The following is a 14,125-nucleotide window of genomic DNA, read 5'->3' on the forward strand; positions in this document are numbered from 1 at the left end:
TCCTGTGATTCCTGGAACTGACTCTGATAAACACTCTTGGGAACCAACATTTCAAGGGTATGTGACACGCAGTCCCTTGCTAGAGGAAGGGCACACTTTTGCACTTGCTTAGCTGCGAGAACAGGATGATCATAAAAATCCTGCTGAGCGATTCATTTCAATTTTAATAGTTTGATTTATTAAAAGGATTTTATCCCACTTCTTTATATAAAATATCCAAATTGTTGCCTCACCTAATTGGAAGATTCGAGGATCACCCAGTCAGTTAATTGTTTTAAATCATCACAATATAGCCTCTAAATAGTGTTAAAAGCAGCAGCACGGTGATGTGGGAGCAATCGATCAATAGCAGCAAGCACATAATAAATATCCTGGTCAGCAGACGTTTGACGTCACTCCCCCCCCCCCCCCCCCGCAAAGTCTTCTCGAAGTTGAAGGATCTTTGCCATCCATCTGCTGGAGGACAGAAGAGAAAGGAGGGCAGCTGGGGGAGATAGTTCCACCAAGAGCTGCCCTGTGTACTACCAGACGTTTGGCTCCTGGGATGCCTCCACTGCCAGGCAGTTGCCTTTCTATGGTTTCAAACAAGAGTCTTCTCTACCTCTTCCTGGCGGTGCCATTGGGGATTGAACCTGCGACCTAGGGCATGCAGAACAGGCGCTGCCACTGAGCCTACAGTGCCCCTCTGGAGGCGCTGGAGGTTGAAGCTAGGTCCCCCTGGGTGGAAAGTGCAGGCTCGGATACTCGGCCTTGGTCCCTTGAGAGCCTGAGTGCCGTTACTGGAAAGTTCCTCTCAGGCATGAGCCACTGACTTGGACTCCTGCCAACCTAGCAGTTTGAAAGCATGTCAAAGTGCAAGTAGATAAATAGGTACCGCTCTGGCGGGAAGGTAAACGGCGTTTCCGCGCGCTGCTCTGGTTCGCCAGAAGCTGTCTGTGGACAAACGCTGGCTCCCTCGGCCAGTAAAGCGAGATGAGCGCCACAACCCCAGAGTCGGCCACGACTGGACTTAATGGTCAGGGGTCCCTTTACCTTTATGTTACTGACTTGGAAGGTAGCTTCACCTTTGGGATCTTGTGAAAGCACAGGAAAGAGCTGCTGTGCTGGTGTCTCTTCCCTTCTTTCTTTCTTTTTGAAATAAATTTTATTAAAGATTTTCATGAACTACAAAGAATGTGCAATATCTCTCTCTTTTGATCAGATTATAAAGTATTTTGGTTATGTTCAATGCAAAATGTAAAACAATGATTTCAAAGGTAGGGGAAGAGGGCAGAGGGTGGGTTGTGAACTTACACACTATCTTGTTATTTTGTAAACTTGGTATTTCATGTCAGTATCAAGTGAGTAGGTTTTCTTTCTGTATATTTGTAGGTTTATATTGGCGATGAGAGAAGATTAGGGAGGCAGGGCATGTTTATTTGCCTTTATTTGCCTTTGATGAACCGTAGTGAGATTTGTTTGTGTTCCGAAGGTCCGTTCTTAACCTGAAACTGTTCTTAACCTGAGGTACCACTTTAGCCAATGGGGCCTCCTGCTGCCGCTGTGCTGCTGGAGCACAATTTCTGTTCTCATCCTGAAGCAACGTTCTTAACCTTAGGTACTATTTCTGGGTTAGTGGAGTCTGTAACCTGAAGCATCTGTAACCTGAAGCATCTGTAACCCGAGGTACCACTGTATTCACTATGACTCAACACCGTACTTTGGATTGTCCTGAATACCACCATTTGGTAGCCAAGCCCAAAACCAAAAGTCTCATTTGGATTCATCTTGGCTTGCCTGCTGCTGAAAGTGACCATGAGGTGATTGATAATATCATCGTTTATCAGTTTTAGACCCTTAAGTAGCAGTTGCCAGGACATTGTCCCATTTGCCTCTGCGTAGTTCCTTCCTTATTTCAGATACTGTGATATATCAATATATTGCAATCTTTAACTGGTGACGTATCGCGATATTGGAAACCAGTTATCATCCAGCCCTAGCAGCCGCACTGTGGTTTGCCAGATGGGAAGGCATCACACAGTTTTGCAGGGCCTCTGCGATTGCTTTGTCTTGCTTCCTCCTGCTCACATTAACATGAAGAATGGAGATTGGTAGTAGCCATAGCACTGCTGCCTTTTCCCAGCGGTTGTATGTGCTGTCATTTTATGGCATTTATATCCCACCTTTCCTCTGAGGCGCTGAAGGTGGTGTGCTTGATCCTCTTCCCCCTCCTCTCAGGTTTAACACTGGGAGAGAAAGAGATTATTCTGCTGGCATTAACACCCGGTGAAAGGGAGCAAAGATTGATAATGGCTACAGGGCTGATGCGTTTTCCCAGCAGTTGGGGGTGCTGTCATTCCCCCAGCCCCTGCTTTAATGCCGGAAGAGAATGAAATTGTGTTGGCAGGTGTGTTAAAGGCAAGAGATGATCCACCAGACCTGCATTTCGAAGGTTAGTGTTGTAGAAAGAGTGAGAAGGAGGAGTTACTTAATTTGCCACTGATTTCCATGTTTGCCATCATGAGTTTATGTATTGCCTTAGCATGTGCAGTTCCTTCATTTATTTAAGCTCGGCTACTGAAGACAATTGGAGCTGCTTGCTGCCTGAAGTTGTGGTTCCATCCCTTCAGATCACCACACCTTGTGCTGTCACTTGTGATGTTATTTTTTGCTGGGGCAGTAGAGTGTGTTAGGCCATCACAAGGCGGCTTAAAAGATTGATTTTACACCTGGTCTCTGATGCATTGTTTGGAGGGATCGTCTATAAACACAAACACAGCCGTCGGTTATATTTGTAGTGTGCAAATTAATCTTCAAGCTCTTCGGGTCCTTTTCAATTCTGCAAATCTATGGGCCTGCTGGCACAAGAGAGCTGAGTTAATCAGGAAGCTGCCTTATATTGACTCAGGCTACTGGTTCATCTAGCTCAGTATTGTCTACCTACACTGACTGGCAGCTACTGCCCAGGCATTCAGGCAGGGAAATCTTCCTACAGAGACTGGGGACCGAGTCTCAGGCCTTCTTTGTGGAAAGCACTTGCCAAGGAGAATCCTGAGAACTAGTTTGTGGAAGGTGCTGGGATTTGTAGTTGTGTGAGGCCAGCGCCCTTCACAGACTATGGTTCCCAGGATTCTCCATGGCTCTTGAAGTGGAATAAGAGTAATTTTAAACTCCCAGTGCGACTGCGACCCAAGAGGGAAGCTGCATTTCAAGATAGGCTTTGTCCCTCCTACCGCCTGTCTTTCCCAGTATTTTGTCAGCAGCAAAAAAAAAAAAAAAAACCTCCACATGGCAGTCAGAAGTCCAGCCCAGCTCTTTAAAGGGGGAAGTATCTAAAATAGCTGAAAAGGGGAAGCAGCCCTCTTAACAGGCAGGGGCAAGGGCAAGCCAGCTGATATAGGCATGCAGCTCTCCTCTTGGCTCACAGCTCTAGGGTGCTGTGACCCAGCAGCTCTTGCAGGCAGACTCATTCAGCCCTCAAGTCTGCCTCCGTGAAGGAAGGAAGTCGTAGGTGCTAAAAATGGAAACATTTTTTTTTAGGCCAGCCATTCAGAGAATCTCCCAGCAGTGACGCTTTTAATTGCTTGCAACCAGGCATAAAAAACCCCCCCAAAAATCCTGCCTGTCTTGTTGAATATTCATTGGGCAATAGTTAATTTCTGCAGCTTCTAAATAAGCCAGTAACAAGAGCCTTTTTGCACTTTAATTTGCTGGTTATGTTTTACCGTGTTTCCCCTGGGGCCTGCTGTGGTTAAATCTGTAAATTGGAAAATGGAGAGATCCGAGTTTCTAAGCACTTTGGGGTATCTCATGGGCAAGGTGCAGGGAGCCAAAGGTAGTGCAGATGCCTCTAATACCTGATGTATCAATTGCATCAAGCATAACTGCTGCATGGTGTGTGTGAAGGTGCCTTGGGATGTAAATTGCAGTGCGGTTCACACAGTAGGTTCCACATGATTCAGCGGACAGGATCTTACCCTGTCACTGCTTGCCTGTAACCCTAGAGCAGGGGTCAGCAAGGTTTATCTTGCCTGGGCTGGATTAGTCCCGCCGAGATCTCTCTGTGGGCCGGATTGTGTGCCCCCCCCCCGGCGATTTTCAGCGTCTGTGCATGCATAGATGCGATTTTCGGTGCTGCAGAAGTGAGTCCCCACATTGTGCTGCCCTGGTTTAGCACAGCACGCAAGCGGGCAGCTCAGTTCGGGGCCGGTCAAACGACCTCCAATAATGTTTTACACCTTTCAAAAAGTTAAAGTAACAATAGATTAAAAACAAATTAGAACTCACATCAATTTTCTAAACATCTGGGGAGGCTCCTCTAAACAGGAATATTTTTAGCAGGCGCCGAAAGGAGTACAGGGAAAGTAGCTTCCTGGAGTCGGTGCTGCCACACTAGAATATCGAGTTCTTACAAATATGGAACAGGTATTATGTGTGGGCACATATGGGGTGAGGTGATCTTGTTGGTACACTGGTCCCAAGCTGCTAAGGGCTTTTAGTAGCACCTGCCCTAGGAGCAAATCAGTAACCAGGTGAGATCTCTGGGCACAGGTATTATATGCTGGCAAGGCCTCCTGTCAGCAATCGTGCTGCAGCATCCTGCACTCACGGCAGAAGCCCCACATAGAGCATATTGGGGTAATACAGCCCAATCCTGCGTTCCAGTGTTAGCATGGGTAGGGTCTGAGGTCTCTTTTTCACAGGTTAAGAGCAAAATAGGGAGAAAGTACAGCCAATGGGTATGAAGGAGGCACAGAACAGGACCAGCTGAGGCTGTTCTTGCAGAAGGTCAAATGGTCATTTCCGCCGCCAAATGATGATACATACTCCAGTTTATTGAAGAATGCTGGGACAGGTTGTGATGTCGGCTGCTTTTTAAAACAAAACAAGTTGCAGTCTAAATTCTTACGCCGTGATCCATGCAGACAGAATGCAGAAATTCTTGTTGGCTTCTTGGGACAGTTGCAAAACTTTCTGTGAAAATACTGGTCTTTACCTGTTTCCTTATTTTTTGTTTTCTGCACTTGTATCCCGTGATAACTTCCCCCTCTCCTATGGGCAAAGTTGAAGCATGAAGTCAAGACAACCGAAAGGCATTGAGGAAATGTAAAATGAGGCAATTCCTGCTTTTAAGGGTGAGCGTGTCAAACTTTCACTGATGTTTAGGAAAGATTTTGGGGTCTTAAGTGACCACAAGCTTAGCACATGAGTCAGCAGTGTGATGCATCAGCAAAAAAAAAAAAAGCTAATGCAATTCTAAGCTGCATCAATAAAAGTAGTTTCCAGATTAAGAGAAACCACAGTACCACCCTATTCTGCTTTGTTCATACCCCTCTTGGAGTCCTGTGTCCAGTTCTGGGCACCACAATTTACAAAGGATATTGACAAGCTGGGTGATCAAGGGTCTGGAAACCAAGCCTGATGAGGAACAGTGGAAAGAGTTGGGTATGTTTAGCCTGGAGAAGAGGAGACTGAGAGGAGATAAGATAGCCATCTTCAAGTATCTTAAGGGCTGTCACATGAAAGAGGGAGCAAGCTTGCTTTCTCCTCCTCCTCCCGGAGGGTTTACATTCCAAGAAAGGAAGTTCTTCTGACTAAACTCTAGGAAGAGCATTCTGAGGGTAAGAACCATTCAACAGTGGATGTTAGATGGCCATCTGCCAGGGATTTTTTAGTTGTGATTTCTGCATTGCAGGGGATTGGACTAGATGGAGTCCCTTCAAACGCCACAATTCCATGTTCTCTTGGAACATTTGAATAAGTAGTGGGGAGGACAGAATGAGATTAATGCTCGTTTGAGTCCTGCCAGTGCTAGGAAGCCTGCAGCGCCATGAGATAGAGCGTTGGCAGATTTTTAGATTACGGTCTAGACACTTGTGGCGTAGTAAAACCTGGGCCCTTTACGGCATGTGAGATAAGCATCCAAGCACTAATTTTATGTGAAATAATACTCTGTCTCCTACTCAGCGTCAGGAGCACTCTATTCCTTGACTAGAGGGTGAGTTTTCTGTATTTTTGTTTATAGGCAATTAAATTACTTGCCAATTAGACTGAGTCAAAATTTAATTTTTAAATGGCTCAGAGATACGAGGACCAAATGCACTCTGCTCCCTTTGCAAATTGCTGGGCTGCGTAAAAGCAGCCACAGAAACAAAAGCATCAACCTTGTTGTTGGCTGGAGGCTACCAGGTGCACAGAGCCGGCATTGTAGGTTTTCTGGACTGGCAAATCTGCCCTTGAGAAAAACAACATCCTGTTAGCTTATTTAACAGTGAACTCACCCTTTAAATAGGGGACGCGGGTGGCGCTGTGCTCTAAACCACAGAGCCTAGGGCTTGCTGATCAGAAGGTTGGCGGTTCGAATCCCCGCGACGGGGTGAGCTTCCGTTGCTCGGTCCCTGCTCCCTGCCAGCCTAGCAGTTTGAAAGCACGTCAATATGCAAGTAGATAAAATAGTAGATATGCAATATGCAAGTAGATAAAAAAGTAGATAAATAGGTACCACTCCAGTGGGAAGGTAAACGGCGTTTCTGTGCGCTGCTCTGGTTCGCCAGAAGCGGCTTAGTCATGCTGGTCACAGGACCTGGAAGCTGTACGCCGGCTCCCTCAGCCAGTAAAGCGAGATGAGCGCCGCAACCCCAGAGTCGTCTGCAACTGGACTTAACAGTCGGGGGTCCCTTTACCTCACCCATACGTTATATGGTTATATGGACAAAGCTAGGCCATCCATGCTCAAGAAGGGAGGTGTCAACAGACTTTGGTGAGGGGAATCCCAAGGTTTACAGAAATGCAAAATATTTAGGGAGAACCCTTAAGGAGGAGAAGCCCCTCCCCCCCCATTAGAACTGTGCATGCTTGGAATACTGATTGTAGGTTAGGAGGGGGAAAACCACAACAGGAAACTTGGATGGGAGGATGGAATGGAGTTCCTTGGTTGGCCCTGGACAGGAACACTCCACACTGCAACATTCTGTTGCAGGCACCATCTTTTTTGAAAAACTAAATATTAGTCTAGTTGTGCCATAAGGAATGTTGATTCTCATGCTCTTTTTTACAGTCTTAAATTGTTTACTTAAAAACAAGGGCATTGCTAAATTAAAATAAAACAAAAGTTTCAGTTTATTAGACTTTTCCTGACATTTTCTTGTTCCCTGTTTGTGATTTTGATTGGTATTACCTGTTGGGTTTTGTGTGTGTGTGTGTGTGTGTGTGAGAGAGAGAGAGAGAGAGAGAGAGAGTGTTTATAAATATTTCTTTTCTGCCATAAAATGAAATATAAGGGCAGTGTGCAAATTTAAAATGTGAAACACCATTTAAAAAATAAAAATGCAGATTATCATTAAGATGACTGCCTAATCAAAACTAAAAGCATAAACAGCTGCAAAGGCTTGTCAGTTCCCAAGCCAAAAGCGAGGATGTCTGCCGAATCTCTGCTGGAATAGTGTTCCAGAGCATGGGATCAAGGGCACCCAAAATGTTGACAAGTGCTTCTGTTTTTGTTTTTTTTTAAAAAAAGTGTTGGATTTTGTTGCAAGAAACCTTGAGTGACTCATACTGAGGAAGAAAGGCTCGATAAATATCTGTTGAATAATTTTATTAAATAAATATTATTTATTATTCAGACTTTAACTTTGCCCTTCCACCTCTTTCCCCCTTTTCTTCCTAATGTCTCAACAAATGAAACTGATCTGTAGAAAAAGTTACTTGGGGGGGGGGAGAGAGAGAGACATTGCACATACTTTTGTAAACCAAGAAAATCTTTAATAAAAATACATTAAAAAAAACTTTGCCCATCCATCAAGTTGTATTACTGAGACTTTGCCCTTCAGTGAATTTATCTCAGTAGCTTATGATAAGCGGGAATTGTCTACCATTTCAGGCTCATTTGGATTTTTGAGTGGGTGCCATGCCCTCTGGGTGATGGAGAAGAGTTACCGTATTTTTCGCCCTATAGGACGCACTTTTTCCCCTCCAAAAATGAAGGGGAAATGCGTGTGCATCCTATGGGGCGAATGCAGGCTTTTGCTGAAGCCTGGAGAGCGAGAGGGGTCGGTGCGCACCAACCCCTCTCGCTCTCCAGGCTTCAGGAGAGCCGCAGCGCCAGTCCCTCAAGGTCGGGGGACAGCGGGGAGGCGGAACGCCGCCATCCCGCTGTCGCCCGATGTGGTTTGGAGGCTGACGGCGGGGAGACACGTGCTTCTCCCGGCCGCCAGCCCCGCAAGCTCCGGGGACAGCGGGGAGGCGCAGCGTGTCTTCCCGCTGTCCCCGGACCTGGTCTGCAGGCGGGCGGTGGGGAGAAGAGCGCTTCTCCCTGCTGCCGGCCCCACAAGTGCCTGGGGGGTGGGAAATAAAATTTTTTTTCTTTATTTCCCTCCCAAAAAACTTGGTGCGTCCTATGGGCCGGTGCATCCTATGGGGCGAAAAATACGGTAATTGAAGCCTTGGAAAGTGCATAGAGCTGGAAGAGGGAAGTGGGAGAGGAGAGGGTCACCGCTCCAACTTCCTCCTTCAGTTCCATGGTTTTTCTCAAAGGAAGAAAGGGTAACCACTCATACCGAGGGGGCAGTGAAAAAGAGAAGGTTCAGAGACTTTGTGGGCACCAGGGGAAAGACATGAACGTCACCCCCATGCTGGCAAACCGTCCATTAGAAAGCAGATGAGAGTAATATGTGAAAATAAGCTTAAAATAGCAAATCGGTGAAAGTAGCATTAAATACACAAGACAGAATAAAGCAAGACTTGACATTTAAAAGGAGAGGAAACGTGGGGAAATGGGTAGGAAAGGCCCTCTTCTTGGCATCGGGGAAAACACCTGAGTGGGCGCCCGGTTCACCTCTGCGAGGAGCACATGCCAAATGTACACATTAACAACATTCCAGATATACTCTAAACCAGGGGTCAGCAAACTTTTTCAGCAGGGGGCCAGTCTACTGTCCCTCAGACCTTGTGGGGGGCTGGACTATATTTTTTGGGGGGGATGATGCAAGAGCCCCATGAGCCCCGGTGGCTGCTTACCTGTTTCTTGTGAGTAGCAGGAGCTGGCCGGGGGGGGGGGGGATGGACAAAGAGTGGCACGTCAAAGGGCTCTGGAGAGGTGCTTCTTAAAATGGCAGCCGCTCAAGCGCTGCTGCTGCTGGCACCAACAAAGCCCAGCCCCCTTCCTCCTCTAGGCAGGGCAGGGAGAAGCCAGGAGGAGGGAGGGAGGAGGTGGCACCACCACTGCTGAGGGAGGGAGAGGGAAGGAACGTGTGAGCTGGCGATCCAGCGGTGATTCCTGGACCATGCTCTAAACAGAACCACATGCAGATCTCTGTGTGAATGCCACACATCCAAACATGGATATTTTCTTATTAAGGCAAGCAAATGGGATTTGTTTCCGAGCACAATTCAAAGTGCTGGTGTTGACCTTTAAAGCCCTAAATGGCCTCAAATGCCCAGTATACCTGAAGGAGCATCTCCTCCCCCATCGTTCTGCCCGGACACTGAGGTCCAGCGCCAAGGGACTTCTGGCGGTTCCCTCATTGCAAGAAGCAAAGCTACAGGGAACCAGGCAGAGGGCCTTCTCGGTAGTGGCGCCCGCCCTGTGGAACGCCCTCCCATCAGATGTCAAAGCGATAAATAACTACCTGACATTCAGAAGACGTCTTAAGGCAGCCCTGTTCAGGGAAGTTTTTAATCTGTGATATTTTACTGTATTTTTTGTTTCTATGGAAGCCGCCCAGAGTGGCTGGGGAAACCCAGCCAGATGGGCGGGGTACAAATAATAAATTATTATTATTATTATTATTATTATTATTATTATTAAGCTTGCTACTGACACCAGGAAATTTGGAACAAAATATCCCAAAAGTCCTGATCTGTGCTTGCAGTTTCTGAAACAGAGCTCACAGGGTTCAAGACAATTTAGCACATAAAAAGTATGTTTGGGGGTGGGAAGGATTGGACCCTTCCACCACACCCCACTCTCCTGGATTCCCCTAGCAGTCACACGTTTGCTGCATTTTATTTGAGCTCCTTGTAGGGAAGGTGGGATATAAATTTGTATTTTATTGATTTATTAAATTTAAATACCACCCTTCATCCGTTGATCACAAGGTGGTTCACAAGGTAAAAATACAATATAAAAACACAAAATACACACACACACACACACACATATATATATGTATATATGTATATATGTATATATATGTATATATATACACACACGAATATAAAACCAAATCGAAACAAAAAAAAAAAAACCCTCCCACAAGCACATTTAAAAGGTGTTAGTATGTTTATCAGCCAAAGACCTGGTTAAACTGTGCAGTAAATGCCATCAATAAAAATGAAAACTAAATGTCAGGATGGGGGCAGTAGCAGTCCCTAGTGGCAAAAGCCTCTTCCTTAGTGGGCAGTCAGGGTCAGGGAGAGCTGGGTTCAAGTCATTGCTCAGCTGACTTTGGCCAAGGCCAGCCACTGGCCCCTTAATCTCTATATTGTCCACACTGACAGGCAGCTGTTCTTCAGAGGCCTCAGTGTTTCCGACAAGGTGTCTTCCAACCCCACCTGGAGATGCAGCAATGGCTTGAACCCAGGTTCTTCTGCATGCCAAGCAGCGACTCTGCCTCTGGGCTAACAGTTCTCCCCACTTGACCATCCCAAGGAGTTTATGCACCTTTATTATCACGGCCAGAGTTCATTTTCCAAACCTCTGCCTGCTTGGGGTCTTCAGTCACTCCTCCAGGACAATAAAATCCCTCCTTTTAGCTTATCACATCGACCCCTTTTGCTGCGGCACTGAGGAAATACAATAAGAACAATAATTCCTGCCAAGCCATGCATATATTTTTTCCTTTGGAATCAAGGAAAGCACACTGGGCTGTTGTTGTTTTTTTATGCAAAAGCTGCCGTTTCTCTCCCCTTTTAGTGCTCTGTGTTCTTCCTTCCATTCCCCTCTCCCCTATCCTGGCTCCCCCGCCACCACAAAAAATAAGGTAAAATTGCAGATTTGATTCACTCTTAATCCTTAGCATTTTGGCAAGTTTCAACGGACGTTGGATCCTGCTGCAGCTTTGGAAAAAAGAGCCAAAGGCTTGCAGGTGAAATTGCCCTTATTCTATTCTCCCCTCCCCACCATATTGAGGAAGAGCATCTCTCTGCAGTGGGCCTGGGGGTGGGAGCCCAGCCTGAGCGAGCTGGCCTCTTGCAACATGGAAGAATGTGTGTGTGAGAGAGTGAGATACGGGAACCACTTTCCAATGTCTGTAGGGCTGAAGGTTGAGCCAGCTTGTATTCTGCTGCTCCAGAGCGGAGGAACCTTCCTTGGAGAGCTTTTAAGCAGTCCTCTGCCAGGGATTCTTTAGCTCTTGATTCCTGCATTGCAGGGGGTTGGGCTAGATGGCCTTTGGAGGTCCCTTCCAACTCTACCCATCCTGGTGTGTGCATGCTTGTGGCGGCGGCGAACGTCTCTTTGAAACCATCCCTGGCGGACGTGGGCAGTTGCCGTGGAGCTGGTCCCTGTGGCGTTTCCGGAGAACTGGCGGGCGGCGTGAGAATCCTGGGTTACCGCAGTTTCAGCTTTTCTGCCGCGGCTGCTGCAGGCAGGCAGGCTCTCTGCTGCTTCCCGCCTGCTCTCCCTTCCCCCACCTTCCCTCCTCCCCGGAGCCGCAAGAGAGGAGAGGATGTGTGTGTGTGTGTGTGTGTGTGTGTGTGTGTGTGTGTCTGAAGCGGAGCCGTCTTCCAAGTGCCCCCCGACAGTTGTCATGTATCCTTGGTTCCTTGCTCCACTTGTTATATAACACAAGATGCTTCTCAGCTTCTGTTCTGGTCTTGTAAGTGCACCTTCCTTTTTCTCCCCTCTTTTGCAAGATCCATCCCTGCTACTGCTGCTGCTGCTCCTTTTCCCAGCCCACCTCCTTTCCCTCTTTCTTCCTTTAAAAATTCATCTGTAATTCAAGTTGGCCGAGAAGCTGCTGGCTGGGCCCCACGACGCAGCACTCCTCCTCTTCCACCACCACTGCCACATGGACCCAGTGAATCTCGGGCGCTACCAAACGGGGAGCGATCCGGCAGGGCCGCCGCTGCTCTTTGCTTTGATGGCTGAAGGCACTGAATCGGCAGAAAGTGGGAGAGGAGGCTGGCTGGCCGGCTGCATGGGGCTCCGAGGCTTGTGCAGAAGGGCAGGCGCAGCCCAGAGGGCAATGGGGAGTGGTGGCAGGTGAGACTTTTGCTTCACAGCTGGTCCTCCAGCTGGTCATGTCCGCCTTGACAGGTAATTGGAAGAGAGCAGCAAAAGCAGCAGAGGGAGGGAGTGGGGTTGGGCAGGGCCAGAGCTGTGTCCAGTGGCGTAGCGTGGGGGGTGCAGGGGGGGCGGACGCACCCGGCGCAACATCTGGGGGGGGCACGCTCGCCGCCTCCGGAGTCGCCGAAGAGCCTCGGGCGCAGGCTGTAGCAGAGCCCCATGTCTCACGGAACCGACGAGCTGTGCGCACGTCCGGGCTGAAGGCGTCGGGCAGGCAGCGGCTCTCAGCGCTCGCCGCGGTCCCTGCACGTCAGGGCCGCGGAGGGCGCTCCAGGCAGCCCCTCCTCACAGCCCCGCCGCCACCGCTGCTGCAGCTGCTGGGCCATGTTACATTTTCCTCGCCTCTCTGCCCTCCTCCTCCTCCGGGCAAGCGGCGTCGTTTGGGCGGCAGCGCCAGCGGCAACTTGCCTCAGATCACCTGACATGGACCCGCTGCTGCCGCCGTGGCTACCTTACCGTAAATACCCCAGCCCAGGCAGCAGCAAGAAGAAGCTGGCAGTGGCGGCAGGTTAGGGGTTAGGGGCGCAAATTACTTGCCTTGCCCCGGGTTAGGGGGCGCAAATTACTTGCCTTGCCCCGGGTTAGGGGGCGCAAATTACTTGCCTTGCCCCGGGTGCTGACATCCCACGCTATGCCGCTGGCTGTGTCGGAGGGATGGTAGTGGGTAGAGAACACCTGCTTGGCATGCAAAGGGTTCCCACTTTGATCCCTGCTGGCACCTCCCATCCAGACAGGAGTGGGGTACCTCCTCCCCACATTCATTGATGGGCAGCCACCCAGGGGCCATATGCTGGGAGCGGTGGGCACAACCAGGGGCAGAGGTGAGTGTCGTGACAGACATTGGTTGGATGTCAGAGTTTGGATGCTTTAGTTGTGCATTTCAGGGGGTTGGACTAGATGGCCCTTTGGGGTCCCTTCCAACTTTACAATTCTATGTAACCTGTACCTTTTTGGACAATAGGCTTGCTTTGCTAGTAGTAGTAATAATAATTATTATTATTACTACAGTGGCACCTCACGATGAGAACGGGATCCACCCGTGACCATGTGTCTGCGCATGTGTGGGTCACAATTCGCTGCTTCCATGCATGTGCATGATGTCATTAAGAGTGTCTGCGCATGCGCGAGTGGCGAAACCTGGAAGTAATGCGCTCCGTTACTTCCGGGTCGCCACAGAGCGCAACCTGAAAGCGCTCATCCTGAAGCATATTCTTTTTTTTTGGAATAGATTTTTATTAGGATTTTTTTTTTTAAAGGTTACAGAGAAAAGAGAAAATATATATATATATATAAAAATTAAAACAGAACAATCAAAAAAGAAAGAACAATACATAAAAAACAAACATCATCCAAGAACAGAAAAAAAACAAAGGAAAAAAACAAGTCAAGCCTTTACATCACTTGCTTTCATTCGCTTACTTCCTTGACCTCCTCGCACCTCCCATTTTTGTATTCTAGTTCAGTTAGATATTTCTGCAAATCCTTCATCCTGAAGCATATTCAACCCGAGGTATGACTGTATTATTTATACCCCGCCCATCTGGCTGGGTTTCCCCAGCCACTCTGGGCGGCTTCCAACCGAATATTAAAAACAATACAGCGTCAGACATTAAAAACTTCCCTAAACAGGGCCGCCTTCAGTTGTCTTTTAAAAGTAAAATAGCTGTTTATTGCCTTGACATCTGCGCACACGTGCTTCTCCCTCCAGGCAAGTCATAGACATTCTCAGAGTTCGGGGGCAAATTCCTACTGGGCAACAACACTTGCAGAGATTGTGAAGGAGGGCTGGTCAGGCTTAGGAAGAGTCCTGAGGGCCAGGTGTAGAGGCCCAAAGGGCCACACACAGGCCAGTGACTCCCA

General features: G+C 48.1%; 1 protein-coding gene across 9 annotated transcripts in view; it reads left to right on the forward strand.

Moving 5' to 3' along the window:
- CSK (C-terminal Src kinase) overlaps window positions 1-14,125 on the forward strand; it is a 67,752-nt gene that overhangs the window by 12,599 nt on the left and 41,028 nt on the right. For 2 of the 9 annotated variants that reach the window (XM_081876306.1, XM_081876308.1), the window contains exon 1: window positions 11,393-11,647. The exons of 4 other annotated variants lie outside the window; for them this stretch is intronic. In XM_081876306.1, coding sequence (XP_081732432.1) covers window positions 11,408-11,647 — 240 coding nt within the window. In that variant the 5' untranslated portion in view covers window positions 11,393-11,407. Of the gene's footprint in view, window positions 1-11,392; window positions 11,648-11,753; window positions 11,796-12,078; window positions 12,182-14,125 lie in introns of those variants that run through there. 3 more of the 9 variants (XM_081876311.1, XM_081876312.1, XM_081876315.1) reach the window with 2 other exon arrangements.

The sequence above is a fragment of the Podarcis erhardii genome (assembly GCF_964252035.2).
Source record: "Podarcis erhardii genome assembly, chromosome: 9".
NCBI classification, from domain to species: domain Eukaryota; kingdom Metazoa; phylum Chordata; class Lepidosauria; order Squamata; family Lacertidae; genus Podarcis; species Podarcis erhardii.